The sequence below is a fragment of the Cibotium barometz genome, chromosome 27 (genome assembly GCF_041138505.1).
Source record: "Cibotium barometz isolate CiBa-2024 chromosome 27, ASM4113850v1, whole genome shotgun sequence".
In the NCBI taxonomy this organism is placed as follows: domain Eukaryota; kingdom Viridiplantae; phylum Streptophyta; class Polypodiopsida; order Cyatheales; family Cibotiaceae; genus Cibotium; species Cibotium barometz.
In genome coordinates, this window is record NC_141072.1 from 33,300,583 (window position 1) to 33,325,672 (window position 25,090).

The window sequence follows — 25,090 nt, forward strand, 5'->3', positions numbered from 1 at the left end:
GCCTGCATCTTCAGAGGGACTCTTAGAGCGTCAGAAGCCTGCATCTTTGCAGGGACTTCCAGAGCAGCAGAAGCCTGCTGCTTGGCGAGGGCTTTTAGAGCAACAGAAACCTGTGTCCTTTTTAGGACTGTCAGAGCAACAGAAACCTGCATCCCTGCTTCTTCTAGAGCAGCAGAAAGCGGCAGCCTCTCTAGGGTTTCCAGTGCAACAGAACCTTTTGTCTTTGCAAGGGATTTCAAAGCAGCAGAAGCTAGGGTTTCCAGTGCAACCAAACCCAGCATCCCTGCAAGGGCCTCTAGAGCAACAGAAGCATCTTGGGGTTTCAGAGCAACAGAAGCTCGCTTCTCCACCAGAACAAGAGAACCCTCTCTCCTTGCAAGTGCCTGCACAAGAACTCAAGTTAGCGTTTCCACACAGGCCTCAGGTGTCTTCCCTGCAACCAGACCAACAGAAGCATGCATCGTGGCAAGGACATCTGTTTCAAGGGCCTCTAGATGAGCAGAATGTTGTCTTTTCTCCAAAACGACCTCCAGAGCAACATAAACTTGCATCTTTGCAAGCCTCCCCAGATCAGCAGAAGCTTAATTCATCACAAGGATCTTCAGAGCAATATAAATCTGCTTTCATGCAAGCACATGCACTGCAGGGGCCTTCAGATCAGCAGAAGGGTTCTTCTTCTCAAGGACCATCTGATCAACAGAAGCCCGAATGTATGCAAGGGTATGCTGAGCAACAAAAGGCCTTTCCTTTGCAAGGAACCACAGGGCAACAGAAGATCTACCATGGCCATTCTTTACAGACACATCGAGGCTTTATGGTCCAACCCGTCCCTTCAGTTCTGCAAGACAAAGCAGAAGTGCTTTTTTCAGAGCCTATTGTGGTGTCTAATCCTTTGGGCCAAGATGGTCTCCCCAAGGAAAAAGAGTATCCCTTGTCCAGGCAATCACCTCGTCCGTGTTTAGCTTCTCCTCAGGGTATGGAACAAGTGTATCCAGCTCCTATGGCAACTCACAATGCAGTCCTTGCAGATCGAAGATTATTTATGGAGACACTTCAAAGCTTACATGCAGCACTTGGCTTGCAAGTGAGGTAAGTTGCATGGTTTCAAATTTGGCTCATGTTACACAACCATGACATGCACATGTGAATAAAGGCATACTTATACTCAAACCCTCATGCATATGTGGATACATGCAAATTTGCATGCATAACTTCTTTTAACAGACTGGAATGCAGAAAACTCAAATTTGAATGTTCTTTCAGATTTTCATGTTATTTTTTCTTGTCTTGCAGTTTTCCAAAGATTGGAGATAAGGATTTGGACATGCATAAACTGTACAAAGAAGTCACATGCCGGGGTGGTCTAGAAGTGGTAACATGCATTCAAACTTTGACATAATGCCTCAGTAATCATCATCTACAAAAATCAAAGTGTTAAAGCTTTAAGTTTTGAAGGTTGCAATCTTGGATTTTTGGCGGGGAGGAGAGACAGTAATGGAGGGGATTGTGAAAGGTTGATATGGCCTGTGAGCCAATTTCCAAAAATGTGTTCATAATCGAGTACAAAATTGTACTTAAGCTTTGTAACCGCATTTAATCAGTAATACAGCTGCTATCCAAGCGATCATAATTCTAACTGGTGTGAATAGTCATACTTGAGCAACATGAGTGCATTTAATAAGGAATACAACTATTCAAGGAATGTTTCTGTATGGTGATAATGTGTATCCCTCTAGGCTACATCTGTAGCTGCTCCAAGCAATTTGATAGAGTAGTATATACTACAGACAACATTCTTGCTCTGTTCATAGCCTCTTACTTTAAGCACATTCAGCCCTCGGCCATTCTTGTACTTATTATCCTCATTCAATAAAGCAAAGACCATTGGGATTTCAAAAGAAGTGTAACCACGCTGGAGCATCTACCATCAAGTCTGGTGTTTTTGTAATCAGGGAGTCGAACAAATTGGGATTCAAGAAGATGTGTGCAAATCTGTCCAACAACGATCGAGTCCCCATCCCCTGAGAACTTTTGTATGATCTTTGAAATGATGTGTGGCTTCATTTGGGATGGTTTGTGCTGCTTTTATGAACATCTGTTGTAGTGATTGCCCCTTTGCTACTTGCCTTGATTAAATTTTCTTCCTTTTTGGTATTGTGCTCTTGTGATCCTTTTGTGAGGGTTGTCCCTTCCTGAGCTTTGCACTACTGCCTCACATTTTTGAGCTATAGAGCTTCATCATTGTTCTAGAACTGTCAGAGTCTTGCTTCAAGATGCCTTCTTGTTGGGATGGTCTTCTTCAGCTTCCTCTCTGTAAGCGATTGGCCTCTTTGGCATCCTCTTTTTACTGATCTGCCAACCTTTTTGCTTCTGCTTGCTGGGCTTGGGCTCGCTGATCTTCCTCTCTATTTGTTGGTCCATCTCATGTACTTGATTTGTAAACTTTATTGCAGCATTTGCATCGTGAGAGATTGTTGAGGAAAGAATGGAGCGAGGTTCTGCAGTGCTGCGCCACCTGAAAATACAAAGCTTTTATTCATTTTAAATATTTACCCCTAGATTCATTCTGCGGTGTAGATTGAATCTATGGTGACACTTACACACTTCTAATAATATATAGTAAGATAGTGTAAGGAGTCATCTTCTGTCTGTACCATAATACTCAGTGAGGGCCTCTGTTGTGGGTGTGCCTGGTCAAGAGTTCTCTCCATTTTTCCATGTCTTTTTCCCAGTTTTTGGATCGTGGGGGCTGTCTTGTTCTGGCCGACTCATTTTGTCCTGGGCCGACTGGCTCCCACTCAGTCGCGGACATGCAGTCAGCCTGTCGGCTGTTTCTGGGCTAGCCGACCAGTACCATAGGGTGGTATAAATACCACCCTTGCCCCCACACTCATTTTTGTATCGGATCTTCGTGTATATAGCAGAGTTTATACAGCTTCTCTCTACACTTCTGCATTTTGTTTCTCACAGCAGTTGTCTCATTTTCTGTTGTGCATTCCAACATTGTATTAGAGCCCTAGATGGCTTGAAGCTTGGAGACGGTGGGAGCTTGAGGGTTTGCTGTTTTTTGGTGCTGATTGGAAATTTCTTGGGCTGTTTGGGACTTGGAGAACGGGTAAAAGGTGGCCATCATTGTTGGATAGTCACCTTGCATAGTGTTTGCAGCCACTTCTTCATTTTTTTCCCACCCATCCTCCCTTCACAAGACCTTGTGAACCCTTGAGATGGCAGATTTGCTTGAGATGGCTGAGAAGCACGTGAAGATTCCCACTCTTCCCACATTTCCACTGGATCGATAGTTGGACGGGACAAACTATGGCATATATGCAGAACTTGATCAATTTGATCAGGCAGTGCCACCTATTATTTGATTGTCTGACAGCATCAGCCTCGAAATTGATCTAAGAATTGTCGAAAGAGTTCCGTCCCACTTATCCGTCCATCGAAGGTAATGAGGAGTCTGTCTTCGAGTCTTATGACTTGGCTGATTTCATTGTGATTTGTGTTCTACGGCCAGAGTTGGAGGACGGGGAGCTTTTACTCTCTACTAGGAAAGAACGAGAGGCTCAGGCATAGTTATGGGATTGTGTCAATGCCCGTGTGCGTTCTTTCATCTTCCTTAATTGCACACCCCATGTGATTAATCATATTAAACACACGACGTTGGCCAGAGGGATTTGGCAGCACTTGGCTTCTTTGTAACAGGGTATCATCCATGAAGTGGATTTCCTTGGAAGTGCAGATGCGAGTGATAAATCCTGCAAAGTCTTCGATGATGCGAGAGCACATTAACAAACTCCAGGCTCTTCAGCAGGAGGTTCTTTAGGCTTGGAAGGAGATACTTAAGAGGGAGGTTCTTTAGGCTTGGAGGAGATACTTTAGAGGACATGGCCATTACTTTGCTATCTCCTTTGACCTCTCAGTATTCAGCTTTCTAATCCCCTTTGATCACTAGTGGGAGGCTCAGTACCATCACATGGGAGGAGCTTGTGCCAATGGTCTTGGACCAGGAAGATGTAGCATTATATGGTCGTGATGTGTGTGAACACACTTAGGACTGCCGGGATATTTTTTTCCTCACTAGGAGGTTTTTTCTCTCGTGCGTATGTACACTCTCTTATCTACTCATTTTGGGGAGTGTACTTATCTTTCGTATCTGGCACACATTTGTTCATTCTAATCTAGTGAGTTTGTGTGCTCTCAAGCTTCTCTATCTTGTGTGTGTGCATTGTTGTAACCTTTACCCTAATTCCAACAATTGATATCAGAGCTAGCTTTCTTGACACTTGATCTAGTAGTCTGTCTCCCTCCTCATGACCTTGTTTTCCTCTTTCCGATTGAGATATCCTCTTAGGAGAAGAAGGTATATATTGTAGTGCGTGCGTGGTATATGAAGTATATAGAATTTTTGGGGTCCACGGCGCGATTTGGGTGCGTTTTGGGAAACGCAAGGTTTCTGCAGACGTTTTGGAGAGGCGTCATTTTGGATTGGTTCTGCTCGATTTTGAGTGTTTGGGCTGTGCAACGACAAAGATTTGGTGTGCTGTAGTATCTATAGTGTCTTCAACAACATCGACCATCAGACTTTCGCTAGTAACACTCTATTCTCTACTCTGTGTTATTTTTCATACACTTTGTAGGTAATTCAGTCAGTTGGTAGTCATCCGGGGTTGCATTCCAGTGAATACTGAGTACTTCAAGTGTCTTGAAAGATTTTGCATTTGGTAGACAGCTATGGTTGGCAGTAGTGAGGTATTCAATATGTTGTCTGTTGAGGACACACTTGATGGGACTAACTACTCATTGTGGTCCTATATGATGAGGCATGTACTAGTTACTAAAGGCCTTTGGAATGTGTTCAGTGGTAGTGAAACTCATCCTGTTTCACAACCACCAGTGCAACTAGGTGCTACAGGTACATCTGAAGTAGAATCTGATACAGATGTGGCTCCTCCACATGCACCGTGAGTATCTCCCACTGCTTCTCAAACGAGATGGGATGGAAGAGATGCACAGGCACATGCATTGCTTGCACTTTCTGTGAAGTGAAGCATTATTCCTCATATTCGATCATGTAAGACTTCAAAATAGGCATAGGATGCACTTGCTGCATTATACCAGATGCGCAGTGAAGCACGTTTTGTATATCTGCGCAAACAATTGGAGTCTGAGCACATGAATGAGGGAGACTTAATGGACAGCTTCTTGACCAAGATCAAAGATTTTAAGGAGCAACTCGCTAGTGTGGATGAGATATATCTTGATAGTACATTGGTGTCCACAGTTCTCAATGTATTACCGAATTCTTATCAGAGTTTTGCCTCTACCCTTAGACTCATGATGAAGGGAAATGCAAATGCCCTTACATTTAATGAGTTGTTTTCAGCACTCTTACAAGAAGAGCAATCTAGGCAAAACATATCTGTTATGCGAGTTGGTGACCAAGCTTTTGTTGCCAATCAGAAAGACAAAGGTAAAGCTTTTTCGCATGGTGGCTATAAGCCAAAATCAGAATCCTCAGGTAAGGATGCAGAGAAAGAAGGTGATAAGCCCGAAAAGAAGGACAAACGAGGGCACTACATAAATGAGTGCAAGAAAAAGCTAAAGAAGGATCACTCCAGGGGAGATTTGTAGCATTATATAGTAGTGATGTGTGTGAATACACTTGGGACCGTCGAGGCATTTTTCCCTCACTAGGAGGTTTTTTTCCCGTGCGTATGTACACCCTCTTATTTTCTCATTTTTTGGTGTGTACTTATCTTTTGTATTTGGCACACATTTGTTCATTCTAATCTAGTGAGTTTGTGTGCTCTCAAGCTTCTCTATCTTGTGTGTGTGTATTGTTGCAACCCTAATCCTAATTCCAACGAAGAGTGGTTTATGAACCCTCCATAGGGCGGATATTTTGAGACCTTGACTGGCGAGCGGGCGAAAGGCCGCAACAAGAGCAAAGGGAAGTCTTCACAGGTGAAGTCTTCTGAGCAAGAGCCTGAGTCGGATCGTGACGCCTTGAAGGCAGAGCAGACTTGTAACCATTGTGGAGAGAAAGGCCACTATTGGAGGAAATGTCCTTGGCGGAGTACCAAGAAAGGTGCAGATTCCTCAACAGTAACCGCTAAGACTCTAGCTTTTGTGCACTTGGAGATTATGGACACTGGAGTTTCATCTTCTTCGAGAAGGGAGACGGTTGGACTCATTGCTAGGGATACTCGGGACTGGATTCTAGACAGTGGTGCTTCCAGGCAGATGACTCCTTCCTATCCTTATTGGTGACAAGTCCACTATCCCTATTCATAGTGAGGGCATGTTAGAGATCGTTCTCGATGGCAGAGGGGGGAAGCATTTCTCCTAGGTTCTTTATGTCTCATCCCTTGGTTTTCATCTGTTGTCAGTGCATGAGGTTTGCAAGACTGGCGTGCTCTCTAGGACAAAGTAACATGCCAGGTTGTATGGGAAGGCAGAGTGGAGAATGGGATCTACAAACTCTTAGCACTCTCTCTTATAGGTTCTCAGTTAGGTGATTTGTGGCAGTTTCGTCATGACCACTTGAATGTGGATATGCTGTGGCAGGCTTTTCGGGACTAGATGGTGGATGGCTTGCCAGATGTTGGCAGCAGGCAGGGACATTCAAGTTCTTGCGTTCGTCAGTCAGAGAAGCCTTTATAGGTGAACTATGCTTTTATGTCCCGTATCATTCGGGACAAAGAGCCTATTGCAGTTGAGGAAGCTCTTTCCCAGGATACTTGGAGGAAAGCCATGCAAGTGGCATATGGTGACTTGCGGGAGGAGGTGTATGTTGAGCAGCCTCCAAGCTTTGCAGTTCCGGGATCAAAGGGGATGGTTTATAGAATACGAAAGGCCTTGTATAGTCTTCGGCAGGTTTCGAGGACTTGGCATACCAAAGTTACAGTTGCTGATCCTTGTGAGCAGGTTGATGACTCTTTGTATCGGAAGCTTATTGGTTCATTGATTTGGTTGCTAAACGCTAGATTGGACTTGAGCTTTCGAGTGGGGCTGTTGAGCTCATTTATGTAGATGCCTTTGACGACTCATTGGGACGCAGGATTGTGGATCTTGCGATATCTACAGGGTACGAAGGATCTTGGACTCTTCTATGACACTAGAGGGGGAACGATGGAACGAGTTAGGACTTCAAGGTTGGAGTGACTTCGATTGGGGAGGAGAACTAGACACGAGGAGATCTACATCAGGCTACGGATTTACCCTTGGCCTAGGAGCTATTTCATGGAGCAGCAAGAGGCAGCCAACTATTGCGTTGTCTTCTACAGAGGCAGAGTACCGGGCTGCTTGTGGTGTTGCTTGCGAGGTTGTGTGGCTGTGGAGGTTGCTTGGCGAGATTGGGTTTCTATATAAGGAGCCCACGGTCATCCAGTGCGATAATCAGAGCTGTATAGCTATTGCTTAGAACCCGGTCTTCCATGCTCGGACCAAGCACAGAGATACAATATCACTTTGTTTGTGAGAAGATCTTGGCTAGTGACATCTTGCTTGTTTATTGTTCGACGGAGGACAATGCGGCGGACCTCTTCATGAAGTCTCTCCCTCAGGCAATGCTCCAGCAGCACTCCAGCTCACTGTGGTTGGTTCCACATCCAGGAGCTGAGAGGGGGTGTTAGCAGTCATTTCGTGTCTGTACTATATTACTCAGTGAGGGCCTCTGTTGTGGGTGTGCCCGCCCAGGAGTGCTCTCCATTTTTCCATGTCTTTTCCCTGTTTTTGGGTTGTGGGGGCTGTCTTGTTCTGGCCGACTCATTTTGTCCTGGCCGACTGAGTTTTTTGTCTTGGCCAATTGCACTTGTGGTGGTCGACCCCACCTAGTCGTGGACATGCAGTCAGCCTGTCGGCTGTTTCTGGACTGGCCGACCAGTATCATAGGGCGGTATAAATACCACCCTTGACCCCACACTCATTTTTGTATCGGATCTTCGTGTATATAGCAGAAATTATACAGCTTCTCTCTCAATACACTTCTGTGTTTTGTTTCTCACAACAGTTCTCTCATTTTCCGTTGTGCATTCTGACAGAGAGATATTTTGCTGAATAATGAAGTGTATCTCTACAAGAGATTATACAACTTGCAATAAAAAACTTACGGTGGATGAAGGCATCGTGGTGAGAGAGAGAAAGAGTGAAGGACAAGTACTCAACAGGTTTGCATGACTCAATGATTGTTGATTAGATCTCAAGTCCCTGCCCTGGAGGAGGACAAATACTGGCTAAATGGTTCCCAAGCTGCCTGCTGCAGAGTGCTATTGCTGATTGGTAGGGCTGAATGCCTAAAACGTAGGGTGGAGGGTGCTTTATGTTTGCTCATGGTGACCCTTGCATGCAGGTTGGCCTGGCTGGGATGCATACAACCTAAAAAGAAGAGTATTGTTTTATGTCACTAAGGTGCTCGCTTTTGCTTGACCAGCCAGCCTATATGCTTGATGCTCCCAAATCAGGTACACAGCTGTCTACACTTGCTGTCTCCGTCCACAAATGTTCTTGGGCTGCCCCAACCTATAGCTGATCCAAACCTGGCTCTTGTGGGCAGCTCACATTTGGTGAAGGCTGCTCACCTTGTTTCAAGAATATGCGTGCGATCTTGCTGATGGTGACGTTTGTTCAGTGATGTCTATTAATGTGATCATTGGAAATATATAGTCATTGTTCCAAATATGGGCGGCCTTGGATAGGTATGGCTAGGGTAATAAGTGACTTATGGGCACTCATGCATGGACTAGTGTTGTTACATACACACCCTATGGGCTGGCCAACTCGCCTCAAAACTGCCCAAATCATGTTGGGAATCAAGGTCTTACCTGTGTGTGAACCCACTTTCATGAGTGGATGAATGTTTGTGTGTGAACAACCTCTTAGAGGGGTATCAATAATATCTAGATATTTGTGTGTACTTTGACATAAGCAATGATTTCAAAAGATCAACCTTTGTAACCTATAAAGGTACTTGTACTTCATTGAATTAATAAAGCAAACAATCACATCATTCAGTTGTGTACTTCACTCTCTCTCTAAGAGCTTTGTTTTCTCTCTAACCCTGTCTCCTTTATAGTTTGTTGTTTACCCTCCATAGCCATGTACCCCTGCGACCCTCCATAGCTGCAGCTCTATCATGAACTTAAACATGGTATTAGAGACGGTGCCTATTGCCTCTGACCAGCAGCAACCGCCGCCGCCCAGTCAGCGTTGCCTGCCTTCAACCATGTTGAAGGGCAGCCACGAGCTTTCTCCACAGACACAACACCTGCAGCAACTAGCTGCACATTTGGATTCAAAAAATAAAGGAGAGGACACTATTGTAGTAGGCAAGGAGAGCGTGCATCAAATCAACAAAATTAACCAGCAGATAGAAGATACTCATCAAAGAACTTTTGGGGGGTTTTTAAAATTTCAGCAAATCCAGCTTAATCAGAGCATTAATTCTAAATCTTTCATCTTTTTTGAAAATTGAGGGCATATATGAGCATTCAAGTATTGCTATTGCCTCCCATAGCATCATTTTCAGAAAGCCCTAATTTTTGGGAAGCCCCGATGTAACTCGCGGCGGGTGCCTGGGGGACTAGGGCCTTTGACACACTTGTTGATGATGTCACCAGCCTGGACATTTCCCAGTATGAAAGGAGTCTGGTGGACTCCAGGATGTCTAAATATTTGGAAAGTACAAGCTTTGGGAATGGGGGATTATCCTAGAATACAAAGGACCACACTCCTAAAATTTAGGAGAGTTACAATTTTTGGCCCGACTCCAATGGAAATTCTGTTCGCGTCATTACATCTGGAATTGAGCAGATACCAAGAGTTGGCAAAGTGCCTTTGACAGAATGTCTACCAGTTGGGATATTTTTAGAGATAAAGTTTATGGAAGAACCCATCTCTTAGATTGGGACATGTGGCAAGAAAGTGGACCAAAGTGAGACAAGTGGCTTGACACTTGTTAGAAAGTGGATCAAAGTGAGACAAGTGGCCTCACACTTGTCACTTCAGCTATTGTGTGGCTCTCGACTTGTCATTGTAGCCTTCTCTTGCCATTTTAGCTCATGGGAGGCCCAAATCCAAAAATTGGAGTCCTCTCTCTTCATTAATAGAGGCTCTCTTGTTACACACTAGCTCTACCATCATTACAGGCTGCCCTAATGATGGCTACTCTCTCTCTCTCTCTCTTGAAGGCTGCCCATGAAGAATACCAATTGTTGGGGACCGTTTTGAAGGCTTCCGTCGCGAAGAAATACTGAAGGCAACTTGTTGTACCAGCCTTTGTACTTGCTGTACCAACCATTGTATTGGTTGTACCAATCCTTGTACTTGTTGTACTTACTGTACCACCCATTATATCGGCTGTACTAGCTTCTATACTTGATGTACCAGCCATTGTACCTGTTGTATTAACATTTGTACTTGCTGTACCAACCATCGTACCGGTTGTACCAGCCACTGTACCTGCTGTACCAACCACTGTATCAGTTGTACCAACCATTGTACCTACTGTACCGGCTGAATTGAGAGTTGTACTTACTGTACCAGCTTTATTGCATGGGTTTTTGGTAAAGAATCAGTACCCACACGGAGGTATATGGATTATGTTGTTGGCTTGGCATTTCTACAGCCTATGTTCTGGCTCAGTTGCCTTGTGTTGGGTTGTGTTATGGCATTTGTATATGGATAATCCGGCATCTCCCGTGGGGAGAGTAAGGCCCTCAAAGCTTGTACATGATATTATTCTCCTTGGGTAATAAAATACTCCAAGGGGGGGGGTGGTCGGCCCATTCCGGCCTCTATGCGGTGTCACACGTGCAAGCTCCACTTTCAGCATTTGTGGATGTTTTGTCCAGCTTTTATGTTTCATGCAAAGTGATGATGGATATATGTTAAGGATGTGGCCATGTTTAAGTGTTTTAATTTGCATTGATGGTATCAACAAGTGTGTCAAAGGTCCTAGTTCCCCAGGCACCTGCCGCGAGTTACATTGGTATCAGAGCATAGGCTTTCTTGGAAGCGGAGGCTTCCTTCTATCAATAAGGAAGAGAAAAGATCTCAAGTGGGGACCACACTTACCATCATTGCTGTTAGATTCTAATATGGCTTAGATAAATAAATCCATGTCCCAAATAAATGGGCAAGACAAAATAGTCCCATAAGTCCAGATATCATAATAAATGATCAGCCTTCAAGAGAGTAGCCATCATTAGAGTAGCCTGTAACGGTGGTAGAGGCTAGTGTGCAACAAGAGAGCCTCCCTTAATGAAGAGAGAGGGCTCCAATTTATAGATTTGGGCCTCCCATGAGCTAAAATGGCAAGAGAAGGCTACAATGACAAGTGGAGAGCCACACAATAGCTGGAGTGACAACTGTGAGACCACTTGTCTCACTTTGATCCACTTTCTTGCCACATGTCCCAATCTAAGAGATGGGTTCTCCCATAATCTTTACCTCTAAAAATATCCCAACTAGTAGACATTTTGTCATAGGCACTTTGCCAACTCTTGGGATCTGCTCAATCCCAGATATAATGACGCAAACAGAATTTCCATCGAAGTCGGGCAAAAAATAGCAACTCTCCTAAATTTTAGGAGTGTGGTCCTTTGTATTCTAGGATAATCCTCCATTCCCAAAGCTTGTACTTTCCAAATATTTAGACATCCTGGAGTCCACCAGACTCCTTTCATATTGGGAAATGTCCAGGCTGGTGATACCTAGCACTTGTTTATTCCCACATTAATCACTATTTAATATTCAATGATGGTTAACTCAATTTGAAGGTCTTAACCATGATTAGCCTTGGGACATAATATTGCCCAGGAAAGGAAAGTAATGTTAAGTGTTGGGCAGGGCAGCCCACACTTACTTTAAATTTGTTTTGGCCACCCACACAAAGCCAAAAGGGGTGCCGGGTTCAAATGAGGGTAGAGGATGCCCATAAACCAATAAGCAAGGTTGTTAGAGGCATTTGGTACGAGGCAGGTATGGTACGTGCCTTGAAAGACTCGTATTTTTTAGAGACGTTAGAGGCGTGTTAGAGGTGTCTGTTTATATATATATATATATATATAGTGAAAGTTGAGATTGAGAGAGAGAGAGAGAGAGAGAGAGAGAGAGAGAGAGAGAGACTAGTGTGTGTATGTATGAGCCTTGAGGGAGGGAGAGAGAGGGAGAGTGTGTGAGAGAAAGAAAGAAAGCCATAGTACACGTCTGCAGAAGGCCAAATGACCTATGAGACGAAAATAGTACATCCTCATCCTCTAGATACAGCATCAAGGGTACAAAGTAAAATGAAATGAACTGGGATAAACCAAAGTTGGGTATGATGGGGGCTAAGCTATCTAGGCTCTAAAGTCTATGAGTTGAGGTTGTAGCCGATCCAAAACTGTGATTCAACTACAAAGTACATGGTAGAGTATAGAGATAGCTCCAAAAGTGCGTATAAAAAACATCATCCTAGTGTGTGTGTTTGGGTCTTGAGAAAGGCTTAAGGGAGGGAGGGAGAGAGTGTGTGTGAGAGGGGCTGACTTGGGCCCTTAAAGCCCCCATCTAGAGACTCAAACAAGTAAAAAATAAAATAATAAATAAATAAATTTTGGTGGACGTCTCGATCAAGGAGTCGAATGTCTCATATGCCTAGAACTGTTAGAGGCGCGCCTCGTAACAACTATGCGAATAAGTGCCCGGTGTCCAACCCTAGTCCATCATTAATGAGGGCGTGAACACATAAAGTTATAAAATTTGTTGAAGTACACACCTTGTGTAACATGCAGCAGAAGTCTTCGTATTGGAGGATCCGGTCACACAAATGCTCACACCGTCTTTTGTATCTTGAGTTTCGCGAGTTCAGCAATCCACTTTAATACTTCAAACTTTAGAAGAAGAAGAAGAAGAAGCTCTTTTAACGTCGTAGGAACAATCCCAAGAGACCAAATATGATCTATTCGACGGGAGTGAGATTCAAACACAAGACGTGTTGAATAACAACTCCATGAGCTAACCAATCTACCACACATTGGGTGATAGAAAGGTGTCACGTGCATCCCGCACTTGGATGCCACGTAGACATTCTGTACAGAAGGTGCAAGACCTGGGATGGTGAACTGGTCCCATGTGAGCCCAGTCCGGGACGAGTTAGCCAGGGATCCATCACACAGTCGTCCGAGGTCAGGTGTGCATTGTCCTGCACATGAAGCAGTGCCAGTCCGCGCTGTGAGTCTCCCTCTGGAATGATGTCAGATGTGCTGAGTATCTGGTTTGCAACTGGATGCCAGGCCTCTGTAGGCATGTAGGTTGCATGTAGAGATGGGGCCAGCCCATAGGGCTACCCCAGTGTGAGGATTTGTATTTGCATTTGTAGAATGGGCATGGGGGAGGTATAGAACCATCCCCAAGGGGCCAGGAGGGCCCAAGATTTGCCCACCAGCCAAGGCATGGGCTAAAGGGGCTGTCGGCCAGCTGTACTACTGCTGGACAGGTAGCCGACCAGGTCTAGTACCCTACCCACCTAGTCGGCCAGGTGTAGGGAGCTGTCCCACACCTCTGCGCAGCATGCCCAGCAGCCAGGATGCTGCCCCAGAAGCATGCGCAGGCTGGACAATGATTAACATAGTGTGAAAACACTTTAATAATAAAATTCAGTCGTGGAGCTCCCTGAAGCCAGCCGACTGGATGCTGAAGGTGGTATAAATACCCCAGCCCATAATCCATGAATCCATCTCATAATTCACCAAGTGCTCCAAGCAACCAAGGGCCAGGACAGCCAAGAACATTGCTAAAGCAAAGGGGTGAAGGACTGAAGGTCAAGGGCAGGTTTTCCAGCCAAGAAAAGGTCAAGTACTTTGTATTTGTTTCAGATTTACATCATTCTAATAAAGCAAATACACCATCCGTGGTGGGGGCCCTACAGAGGGTAATTGGGACCCAATACTGTGTCCTTCTCCATCTCCCCCTTCTCTCCCTATTTTTCTGCACATCGTCTTTCAGTTTGTGCGTTAATTCCGTCGCGAAAAGAGTGCTGTTTTCTGAGTTTTGAAGTACCGATCCTTCTCCGAAGCTTCCGCATATTACAGTGGTATCAGAGCCTACTTCAAGGACAAAGATTCAGCAAGAAAACCAGAAAATTTTTTCGCTCGTGTGGTTGGTTTTTAGACGCCGGTGGACTACCCCTTTCGGAGTGACTCCTGTCTCCCACACAGATAGTGGATGGTCAGATTGCGTTCCGGAAAGGAATTGCATTTTCTCGCTATGGCGAACTTTGGCGACGAGAGAGAACCAGAACCATGGGACCAGAGTGCACCAGGCAGCCCAGCTAGGGCACCCGGCTTGAGTGTACAAGACATGTTCCAGCAGATGATGCGAGCAATCGCAGACCAGACAACCAAGTTGGATGAGCAGAAGGCGCGGATTTTGGCTCTGGAGGAGCGTTCTCGCTCTCCAGCGTCGCGTTTTCCATCTCCTCCTCCCTCTCCTTCCGTACCCCAGATACCAGATCTTCGTCACAGGGACCCTCTCGAGGGGTCACAGCCGCAGCCAAGCTCCTTGCTTGAGATGTAGATGCGTGCATTGGAGATTCGACAACGAAAAGACGACGCCATGCGACGAGTGGAACACGAGCGTTACCTCAGAGCTTTGGACGCCAGATTGACACCGACGGCGCCCTCGAATCATTTTCCCGAGAAAATGAATTTCAGTAACTATAATGGTAAACTCGATCCCACTACTCTGTATTCATGGTTACATCAATTTGAAGCTTACTTTGCCGCAGTTAGGAAAACAGATACTGACAAAGTGATCTTGGCTAGTTGGTACTTGGAAGGTGAGGCCATTCCTTGGTGGACTCAGTGGGCTCATGCCCACACCAGATCAGGTATGGCAGCTTATGTGTGGGACGAGTTCGTCCGTGACCTTAAGCAGCGGTTTCTACCTCCCCACTACCTTGAGCGACTCGAAGACGAGTTCAGGGGAGCGCGTCAGAACGCGCAACCAGTCCTTCAGTTTGCCAATAGAATGTCTTCCTTGTGTCTGCAATTAGGCTTATCTGATACGGACAAGAAAGGGCAGTTTTTGTATGGCCTGGACACGCAAATCCAATGGGAGGTGCGTATGTTCAGGCCAGCCACCTTTGAGGACGCACTCTCGCTTGCGCAGAGTGCAGAAATGAAACACAATGGTGGCAAGCCCAAGACTTCCCAGCCGGCTTCTCCCAAGGCTAACGCCTCGGGGGGCAAAAGCCAGAACCAGACGGGGTCTTCCCCAGGACAAAGCCCGGGAGCCTCTGGCTCCAAGAACTCGAACAATGCGTCTAAGCTTACTCCAGACCAAAAAGCGGAGGCAGGCAAGACAGGTGGCAAGTTGAGTGCTGAGGAGCTTTCTCAGTACAGGAAGGAGGGTAGATGTTACTTTTGTCACACAAAAGGACATACTTCTCGGGATTGTCCGAAGAAGCCTCCAAAGGCCGCCGCCGCCTCCACAGCTTCCGTGGTGAGCACAGCTCCCACACAGACCCCAGTGGCTACCCCTAGTTCTTCAACCCCCGGTGCTTCAGTTGGAGCAATTATTAGCCGGGAGCTCGAAGATAAGCAGAAGGGCGCCCATGACCAGGAGTATGAGCGCAACGAATTGCTCAAGTCCTTTGGCTACATAGGTGGCCAGAGAGTCGTTGTCTTGTTTGACAGCGGCAGCACGGAGGATGTGATCACGGAAGAGGCCGCTAGGCGTGCCCGTTTCGAGCTAAATCCGGTGGACAAACAAGTTGAGGGTTTTAGCACAGGTATGACAACGAGCGTCAAGTATGAAGCTCTAGGTGCTAAATTAGTGATTCAGGGCATAGAGTTTGTGCGTGACTTTATGGTTGCCCCTCTTGTAGGAGCAGACATAATTTTGGGTATCCAGTGGTTTCACAAGTTTCTTCCTGATGTCAAGTGGGACAAGCACACGTTCCAGATCGATCGGAATGTGTCAAACACCCCGGTGACCATTAAGTGTGAGCCAGGTATTCCAAACTTTCCGCTCATAAGCCACTTGCAGGCTAAGCGAGCAGTCAGGAAAGGCGCACAGTGTGCGATGATTTACATCCAGACAGCCCAGACGGTGGCCAGTGCTCCCGAGAAGTACTCGGTTCTCCATGAAAAGTTCCAGAAGATTTTTCTTCGGGACAGTCTCCCTCCCCAGCTTCCCGTGTCCAGACCGGAGGATCACAAGATTGACCTCCTCCCAGGCTCGGAACCCCCGAGCAAGTTTCCATATCGCCTTTCTAAGGCAATGGAATCGGAGTTGGACCGCCAACTCCAAGAATTGTTGCAAGCTGGCTTCATCCGCCCCAGCGTGTCGCCATTTGCAGCACCGATCTTATTTGTCAAGAAGAAAGATGGGTCTTCTCGGTTGTGTGTCGATTATCGTGCACTCAACAAGCTGACTATCAAGAGCAGTTTCCCGATGCCTCGAATTGACTATATTCTCGAGAGGCTGAATGGAGCTAAGGTGTTCTCCAAATTGGATTTAAAGAGTGGGTACCACCAGGTTCGGATTGTAGGGGGGGACATCTCCAAGACAGCTTTCCGTACAGAATAGGCCCACTATGAATTTGTGGTTATGCCATTTGGTTTGACGAACGCCCCAGCTACATTTAACCGCATGATGATGCGTATTTTCCGGGAGTTGATTGGAGTGTGTGTGTTCATATTTCTGGACGACATACTCATATTTTCAGCTACAGTTGAGCAGCATGACATTGATGTGGAGAAAGTCCTTAAGTTGCTGGAAAGCAACGAGCTCTATATCAATGAAAAGAAGTCAGAATTTTATCTGTTCCAGGTACATTACTTGGGATATATAATCAGTGCCGAAGGCATACGACTTGATCTGGCTAAAGTAGCCGAGATTGTTAACTGGGAAGTACCTTAGACCGCTTATGACATTAGATCATTTGTGGGTATATGCCAGGCATATTCCACCCACATTGACAAGTTTTCTGATCTCTCGGTAGACCTCACCGATCTGCTAAAGGGAGTGAAAACAAGGAGGCAAAAGATTCGAATGACTCCACGAGCGTTGGAGGCATTCCAGAACCTCAAGGTGGCTTTGTCTGAAGCGCCTTGTTTAGTCCTTGCCTCGTGGGACGAACCATTTCAAGTGATCACCGATGCGAGTAACATCGCAATTGGAGGTGTATTGCAACAGAATGGTCATCCAGTAGCTTACATGTCTCGTAAGCTACTGCCCCCCGAAAAGAACTACTCAGTCTATGATCGTGAACTCCTAGCAGTTATTCAGGCCTTGAAACATTGGAAACATTTCCTGTATGGCCGTGACTTCGAGGTTCGCACTGACCATCAGGCATTGCGCTGGATTCAGACGATGCCAAGTGCACAGTGGAGTGATCGACAACACCGCTGGAGTCAGATATTCCAGCAGTTCGGTGGCATGATTGAGTACCTTCCAGGAAAGGCCAATCCAGTGGCCGATGCTTTGAGCAGGAAGGGACAAGTATCTGCGATTCAGACCACTAGACTTGACCTTGTTGGTACAGGACTAGAAGACATGAAGCACACGTACGCGGATTCTGAGGAATTCGGTACACAGTGGGAACAGGCATTGGATGCCACAGGACCATGCCATTTTTTGATACGCGATGGTTGGCTTTTCTACAAAGGCCGACTATGTGTCATGAAATCATTCCGGGCGGCTCTTCTCCATGATGCCCATGACGCCATTACAGGTGGTCATAGGGGCATGAATTCGACTCTGGAGAAATTAGAACGGCAATACTATTGGCCAAAGATGAGGCGTGATGTGTTTACATATGTACAACACTGTGACATTTGTCAAAAGGTGAAAGCTCCTCGTGGAAAGAAGATAGGGTTGTTACAGCCTTTGCCAATTCCTGAGGGTCCTTTCCAGGACATTTCGATGGACTTTGTCACAAATTTGCCTCCCAGTCCGAGTAAGCGTAATACACAGTGTTTTACTATTGTTGACAGGTTCAGCAAATTTGTTATGCTTATTCCTTGCAGGGCCAATGTGACCGCCGAGGATGTTGCCCAGCTATTCATTCGGCATTGGTACCCGATTGGTGGGATTCCTAGGACCATAGTGTCAGACCGAGATGCCAAGTTTACCAGTCATTTTTGGAGGGCATTGTTTGATAATTTTGGTACTAAGTTGAATTTTTCCAGTGCATTCCACCCACAGACAGATGGCCAGACAGAGATATACAACCAGTTGGCCTTTGATGTGCTGAAGTGTTATGTCCACGATCAGCAAGGTAAGTGGGAATCGTTTTTGCCTTTAGTTCAAGCTGTTTTGAATGACTCTTTTTCTTCAGCTATTGGCAGGACTCCATATGAGGCAGCGTTTGGAAGGCCTTTCCAGTCATTGTTAACCAGGACTTCGTCTTCAGTACCGGAGGCGAACAGAGTGACGGAGTCTTACCAGGAGATCCTAGAGTCCGTTAAAGACAGATTGGCTAAAGCGCAAGAGGCCTACACTCGACAGGCCAATAAAGACCGAAGGGACATGAAGTTTTCGGAAGGGGATTGGGTGTATCTTCGGATTATGAAGCAAAGATTGAAGCAGGTGGGCAAGCGATGCCCAAAGTTGTCTTTCAGGAGCTTCGGACCATTTCCCATCCGGAAAAAGATTAATGAGGTGTCTATGCAGTTAAAGCTACCTCCGAGTTGGACTATGCACGATGTATTTCATGTCAGTTGGTTAAAGCCATATGCAGGTCCACCCCCTTCAGAGGTCAAAGACGAAGCGGAACCAGACATCATTGATGAAGCAGAAGTAATGGTTCCAGAACAGATCCTTCTGCACCGTTTCAAGCATGGCTCAGGCCGAAGACTACGACAGTTTCTCACGAAGTTTCAAGACCGAGGAACTCATGAAGCGGTATGGCTCGACAAAGACTTTTTCGAAGACTATCCGGCTTTATTGACGGATTATTTGGAGGCTATGCAGCTTCCGTCAAGTTAAGCAGAAGGGGATGTCACGTGCATCCCGCACTTGGATGCCACGTAGACATTCTGTACAGAAGGTGCAGGACCTGGGATGGTGAACTGGTCCCATGTGAGCCCAGTCCGGGACGAGTCAGCCAGGGATCCATCACACAGTCGTCCGAGGTCAGGTGTGCATTGTCCTGCACATGAAGCAGTGCCAGTCCGCGCTGTGAGTCTCCCTCTGGAATGATGTCAGATGTGCTGAGTATCTGGTTTGCAACTGGATGCCAGGCCTCTGTAGGCATGTAGGTTGCATGTAGAGATGGGGCCAGCCCATAGGGCTACCCCAGTGTGAGGATTTGTATTTGCATTTGTAGAATGGGCATGGGGGAGGTATAGAACCATCCCCAAGGGGCCAGGAGGGCCCAAGATTTGCCCACCAGCCAAGGCATGGGCTAAAGGGGTTGTCGGCCAGCTGTACTACTGCTGGACAGGTAGCCGACCAGGTCTAGTACCCTACCCACCTAGTCGGCCAGGTGTAGGGAGCTGTCCCACACCTCTGCGCAGCATGCCCAGCAGCCAGGATGCTGCCCCAGAAGCATGCGCAGGCTGGACAGTGATTAACATAGTGTGAAAACACTTTAATAATAAAATTCAGTCGTGGAGCTCCCTGAAGCCAGCCGACTGGATGCTGAAGGTGGTATAAATACCCCAGCCCATAATCCATGAATCCATCTCATAATTCACCAAGTGCTCCAAGCAACCAAGGGCCAGGACAGCCAAGAACATTGCTAAAGCAAAGGGGCGAAGGACTGAAGGTCAAGGGCAGGTTTTCCAGCCAAGAAAAGGTCAAGTACTTTGTATTTGTTTCAGATTTACATCATTCTAATAAAGCAAATACACCATCCGTGGTGGGGGCCCTACAGAGGGTAATTGGGACCCAATACTGTGTCCTTCTCCATCTCCCCCTTCTCTCCCTATTTTTCTGCACATCGTCTTTCAGTTTGTGCGTTAATTCCGTCGCGAAAAGAGTGCTGTTTTCTGAGTTTTGAAGTACCGATCCTTCTCCGAAGCTTCCGCATATTACAAAAGGTTAGCCCATTTTGTTTATTTAGAGAGATATGAGAGAGAGAGAGATGAGAATTGTACACCGTATGGGGTCCTGAATTACCCACTGAAGTGCCCCCTATCCCATTACCGAGATAGTATTTGCTTTATTATCTTTAAAGAGAGTGACGGTGTGACTGACAATAAGCCAAATGCAAGACCTCTGACGACCAAGTGTTGGACTGAACTGTGCACTGCTGTAGAAGCACCAAAGATGTTCAATCTCGAGTCTATGTACTCTTCCCAATGGTATGAGGGAGGGATGCAAAGCTAGGGCTAAGAGAGGGGCTGTTTGGGACTGTTCTAGACTGTATATGAATGTTGTAAATGAATGAGAATGCTGCGTTTTACCTTCACCAAGAGGCTGGAGCAAAACGATGATATGATGAATGCTGAAAACTGTGTGGATGCAGAAAACGCAAGGCTGAATGCTGAACTGATGCGTTTGACTGATGTAGATGGCTGAATGCTCGTGCGTTTGAGGCACCTAGGGCTGTAGGAGACAAACGCTGAAGAGAGATGGCTGAAATTGCAATTGCCTATGCTCTTGAAGCTGAGGATGACAAGCGCTTTGTTGATCCTTTACTGAATTATGAGATGAATGAGAGAATGGATCAATCCCTCCTATTTATACTAGCTATATAGCCAGTCGGTTGGCACTAGATGCTGGCCGATTGCTCCATAAATATTAAATGCTTAATAATAATGTATAAATGCTGAAAATGATGGGAAAAATACCCAAAAAATCCTAGATAAATCTTGGATGATATCTGCAATGGTCTAGATGCTATGCATGAATGCTGTGCAATATGCAGATGCTTTCTGATGCAAACGCTAAGGTTTCTCTTGACTGTATATGCATAAATGCATCTCTTTAAGTGGGTTAAGGGACTCAGACTAACTGACTGACTGACTATGGCTGAGAATGACATACGTAGCTCGTGCCTGACTTGTCCTAGATTGAGGATGTACAATGGGGTCACGGCGTACGACAAATATCATTCTACTGGGTTCTAATAATGTACAGATGTTGCAGTGTTGATGATGAGCCTGTTTGTGCAGAGTGCATGTGACACCTTGGGTTTTGGGCTGAATTCTGGCTCAACTTTGAGGTCATGCAAAATAACAACCACTTGTCAACAGACATGGGCACACACATGGTCTTGGAGCGAGTAGTTTTGGGCATCCCGAACGACAGAAGACTGACCCACAACATATCATGCAACATATGAAAGTAGAGCATTCATCTATGATATCCACCAATTCATCACACAAACACGAGTGATGCAAATGCACATGTACTTTGGAAAACCTCCCGTTCTCAATATTGGTTCTTGGACATCCAGGTCACTAGGCTCTATTTATAGAGGGGTCATGACCAGAATGGTGGCAACTGCACCTTGATAGCGTAGCCTATTCATTGTGATAAGTTTAAATGATGTCTATTTTAAACCTTATGAGTTTTTACCACACTCAACCATGACACCATGTAAAGGTCTTTTTGGAGCTAACCTCCCCCACCCCCTCACCCCCCCTCCCCCCCTAATTCCTTCTTCCCTTTTCCTCTCTCCTCTTCTAGGAAATGTTTGGGAAAGGTGCTTTAGGAAATGCTTGGTAACTATGGCGTGGACTATTAAGCACTTAATAAGATTATTAGTAAGTACCGATTTTCCATTCCATGGATTGATGACATTTTGGATAAGTTGGATGGATCCGCTTGTTTTAGCAAGATTGACTTGAAGAGTGCATATCAGCATGTCAAAGGTGTTCTTCAAGATATTCATAAGTCAACCTTTCGTATCGTTTTTGGATTGTATGAATATCTGGTAATGCCCTTTGGTCTTACCTATGCGCCCCGCCGCATTCAATTTGATGATGGGTTGATTTTTTTGGGCGCACATGAAGTTTACAGGTACTTTCTTTGACAACATTCTAGTGTTTTTTAAGAATGAAGAGGAGCATAAATCTCATTTAGCCATGCATGCATAAGCTCTTCATTAATGCCAAAAAGAGAATTTTTCCTATCAGATGTTCATTAGTTGGGCCATATTGTGTCAAGGACAGAGTCAACATGGATTCTGTGAAGATGCAACCTGTTCAGGATTGGTCAGAACCTAAGTTGGTACATGATGTATGAAGCTATCTTGACTTGTGCTTGTATTACTGGAGGTTTATTAGACATTTTGTGCATATTACCTCTGCGTTACACGACTTGAGAAAGAAGAGGGCTGTTTTCAAGTGTACTTCACGTGAAAGGGATGCATTTGACACGCCCAAAGATGCAATAATCATTACGGGACGAGTGCTTATTTTTCCAGATTTGCATAAAACTTTTTCAATGTTGAAGGTGAAGCAGGTGGGGTTTGCATAGGGGCTGTCCTCGATCAGGAGGTACATGCTATTGCCTATTAGAGCTGCCGCTTGCTTGAGTCAGAGTGTTCTTTGGGAAACAAATCATGAGGGCTTGAGGCATATCTTATGCAGACCAAGCTCTCCATGTTTCACTTCTAAATTAGCACTCTCCTGGGAAAAAGAAAGTTGTGGCTGATGCTTTGTCACACAAACCTTGTTTGGTTGCAGTTACGGTTCTCTCTCATCAGGATCTTTTTGCTATGCCATAGTTATATCATGCAGGTAGGGATTTTGCATCTTTATGAATGGATTTACAGGCATGAAAACCCGTAGCATCCTATGTTTTGAAGGATGGTTTTCATGTGCATCAGAACTGTCTATGTGTGGTGAAAGCTCTTAGGGATAGAGTAATGGATGAGTGCCATGCTCGTCCCTATGTGGTTCATTGGGTTATTCTACCTACAATTGAGATTTAATGATATTTCTTTTGCAAGGGGTTTGTTAAAAAGGGGAGATAGCTGCATCAAGAGAGGGATCAGCGAAAGGAGGGAATCTGATACTTTCTCGTAAAGCATAGCTTGCAAGGATCAAAGCTTTCTTTGTTTTGTGTTTCTTCCTAGTCTACAAGCTGAGGTGTATTTAGTGGTTTGTTTGAGGTGTTTGTATTTTTGTTAGGTTCTAGCATCATGAAAAACTGTCTTTGTCGATGCAGCGTTCTCATTTACTTCTAGATAGGTTTTAGCTCCTATGTGAGGTTTATCAAAACTTTCAGGTGATCAAGGATAGAAAATGGAAAGAGGTCACTCTTGCATTCAACTTTCCGCCTAATGTGACGACTGCTTCCTGCATTTTAAGAAGAAGCTATATCAGCGCGCTTCATCACTATGAGCAAGTCTACTTTTTTGGTGCTCATGGCAGAATTGTTCCTCCTCCTGGTATGCATGTTTGCTTTATGCATGTCTAAAAGTGCTAACTGAATGCAGTGAAGTCAGGAAACTTACTCTTTGTGTACTGGCCTTTACAGCTGCTTATGCTACACATAGTCCCGCTCTTTCTGAGCAAGAAGATGCAAGTGTGTTTCCACAAGGCTTAGATGAACTGGAAAGGGGGCAAAATATAACTAACGGAATAATTGATTCCGCCCAAGCACTTGGAGGTTCTTATACCCTCCCTGTCAATTTAAGGCTGAGTTGTTAAAGATGCAATCCTTAATGTTTTCTCTGCTGATCCTTTACAGTTGATCCTGCCTCATCAGTCGGGGCAATGGTCACCGGAGCTATTGATGGGAAGTTTGAGAATGGATACCTGGTGACTGTGATGGTTGGTACGAGAAAAATGAGAGGAGTTCTTTACCATGTGGCTTCCACGAATACCCTACCGCAAAATGCTTCTGTCTCGGGTATGATGCAGAGTGTTGGCTCAGAATTAAAATCTGCTGTTCTAGCTCCAACTGTGGGCCGAAAGAGAAGGAAGACAGAAGTCTTCAGGAAGGATCCGAATGCCCCCAGGCAGAACAGAACAGGTTACAACTTCTTTTTTGCTGAGCAAAGGGCAAAGTTGAAGACCATGCAACCCGACAAAGACAGAGCGATAAGTAAGATGATTGGGGAGCTGTGGAACAAGCTTTCTGAAGATGAGAAAACAGTAAGTGCATAAACCTGCTTTGCGTAATCAAAATACTTGAGAGTGTTGAGTTCCCACCTCAAATAACTGTGTTTTGCATTTGCAGCCATATCAAGCACAGGGGGTTAAGGACAAAGAGAGGTATGTAAGGGAAATGAAGGAGTACAAAGAAAAGATTAAGCTCCCCTTGGTTAGTGTGGAAGCTTCAAATGATTCTAAGGCTGTACCACCCCGGCTTCCCTTGACATTCATGCCAGAAGCATTGAGTGATCCCAATGCTGTGCCACCACGGCTCTCCTTGACGTACGTGTCAGAAGCATCAAATGATTTCAAGGCTGTGCAGCCACAGCTCCCTTTGACAAACATGTCTGAAGCAACAAATGATTCCAAGGCTGTGCCACCACGGCTCCCCTTGACATATATGTCAGACACTTTGAATGTCTCCCAGGCTTCCCCACTGCTTCTGGGCAATGCTACATTGGGAACTGCTGAACAGGAACCGGCTGTGGATGCAGTGTCAAATGCTTCCATAGCTGTGAATAGGCCAAATGTTGCCACAGTAGTGAATACTCCACTAGTGAGTACACCAAATGATGCCACAGTTCTTGTGAATACATCAATTGCTTTGGCAGCTGTCGATATGCCAAATGCTTCCACAGATGGAAAGAGCCCAAAAAACCAAGTGGAGTTACCTCCATCAGACAGGACTAGCAGCCAGAATCCAGCAGGTTTGGAAGCTCATGCTGAAAAAGAGGAACATACTTCACCAATGGAAGAGTAAATATTTATATATGTTATGTATGCCTGCTGCTTTTTGTGGTGACAAACACCCCGTGGTACATGTTTTGTTATTTGTTATTTAAGGGGTGATAAGGTCGATTGATACCTCAGGAGGCCTGAATTGATGCCGGTATCGGAGTCGAAAGTGGCTGGAGAATTTTGTTGGAACTTGTAAAAAAGCTCACCCATGTAAGTTTACAACATTGGAAAGTGGTTAGGCTAGGACAAGTTTATGATGTCTGAATCTGAACTTTGTTAATTTAATCTGCATGAGAGTTTTGTTCATGTTA

General features: G+C 45.4%; 1 protein-coding gene across 1 annotated transcript in view; it reads left to right on the top strand.

Annotated features, from left to right (window-relative positions):
* The window catches only part of LOC147623310 (uncharacterized), a 25,906-nt gene extending 816 nt beyond the window's left edge, over positions 1–25,090 (top strand). Inside the window, exons 1-6 of the mRNA XM_086821424.1 lie at positions 1–1,089; positions 1,294–1,372; positions 23,170–23,332; positions 23,422–23,553; positions 23,635–24,041; positions 24,127–25,090. The exon at positions 1–1,089 is cut by the window's left edge and continues 816 nt beyond it. Coding sequence (XP_086677550.1) covers positions 1–1,089; positions 1,294–1,372; positions 23,170–23,332; positions 23,422–23,553; positions 23,635–24,041; positions 24,127–24,801 — 2,545 coding nt within the window. The 3' untranslated portion in view covers positions 24,802–25,090. The remainder of the gene's footprint in view (positions 1,090–1,293; positions 1,373–23,169; positions 23,333–23,421; positions 23,554–23,634; positions 24,042–24,126) is intronic.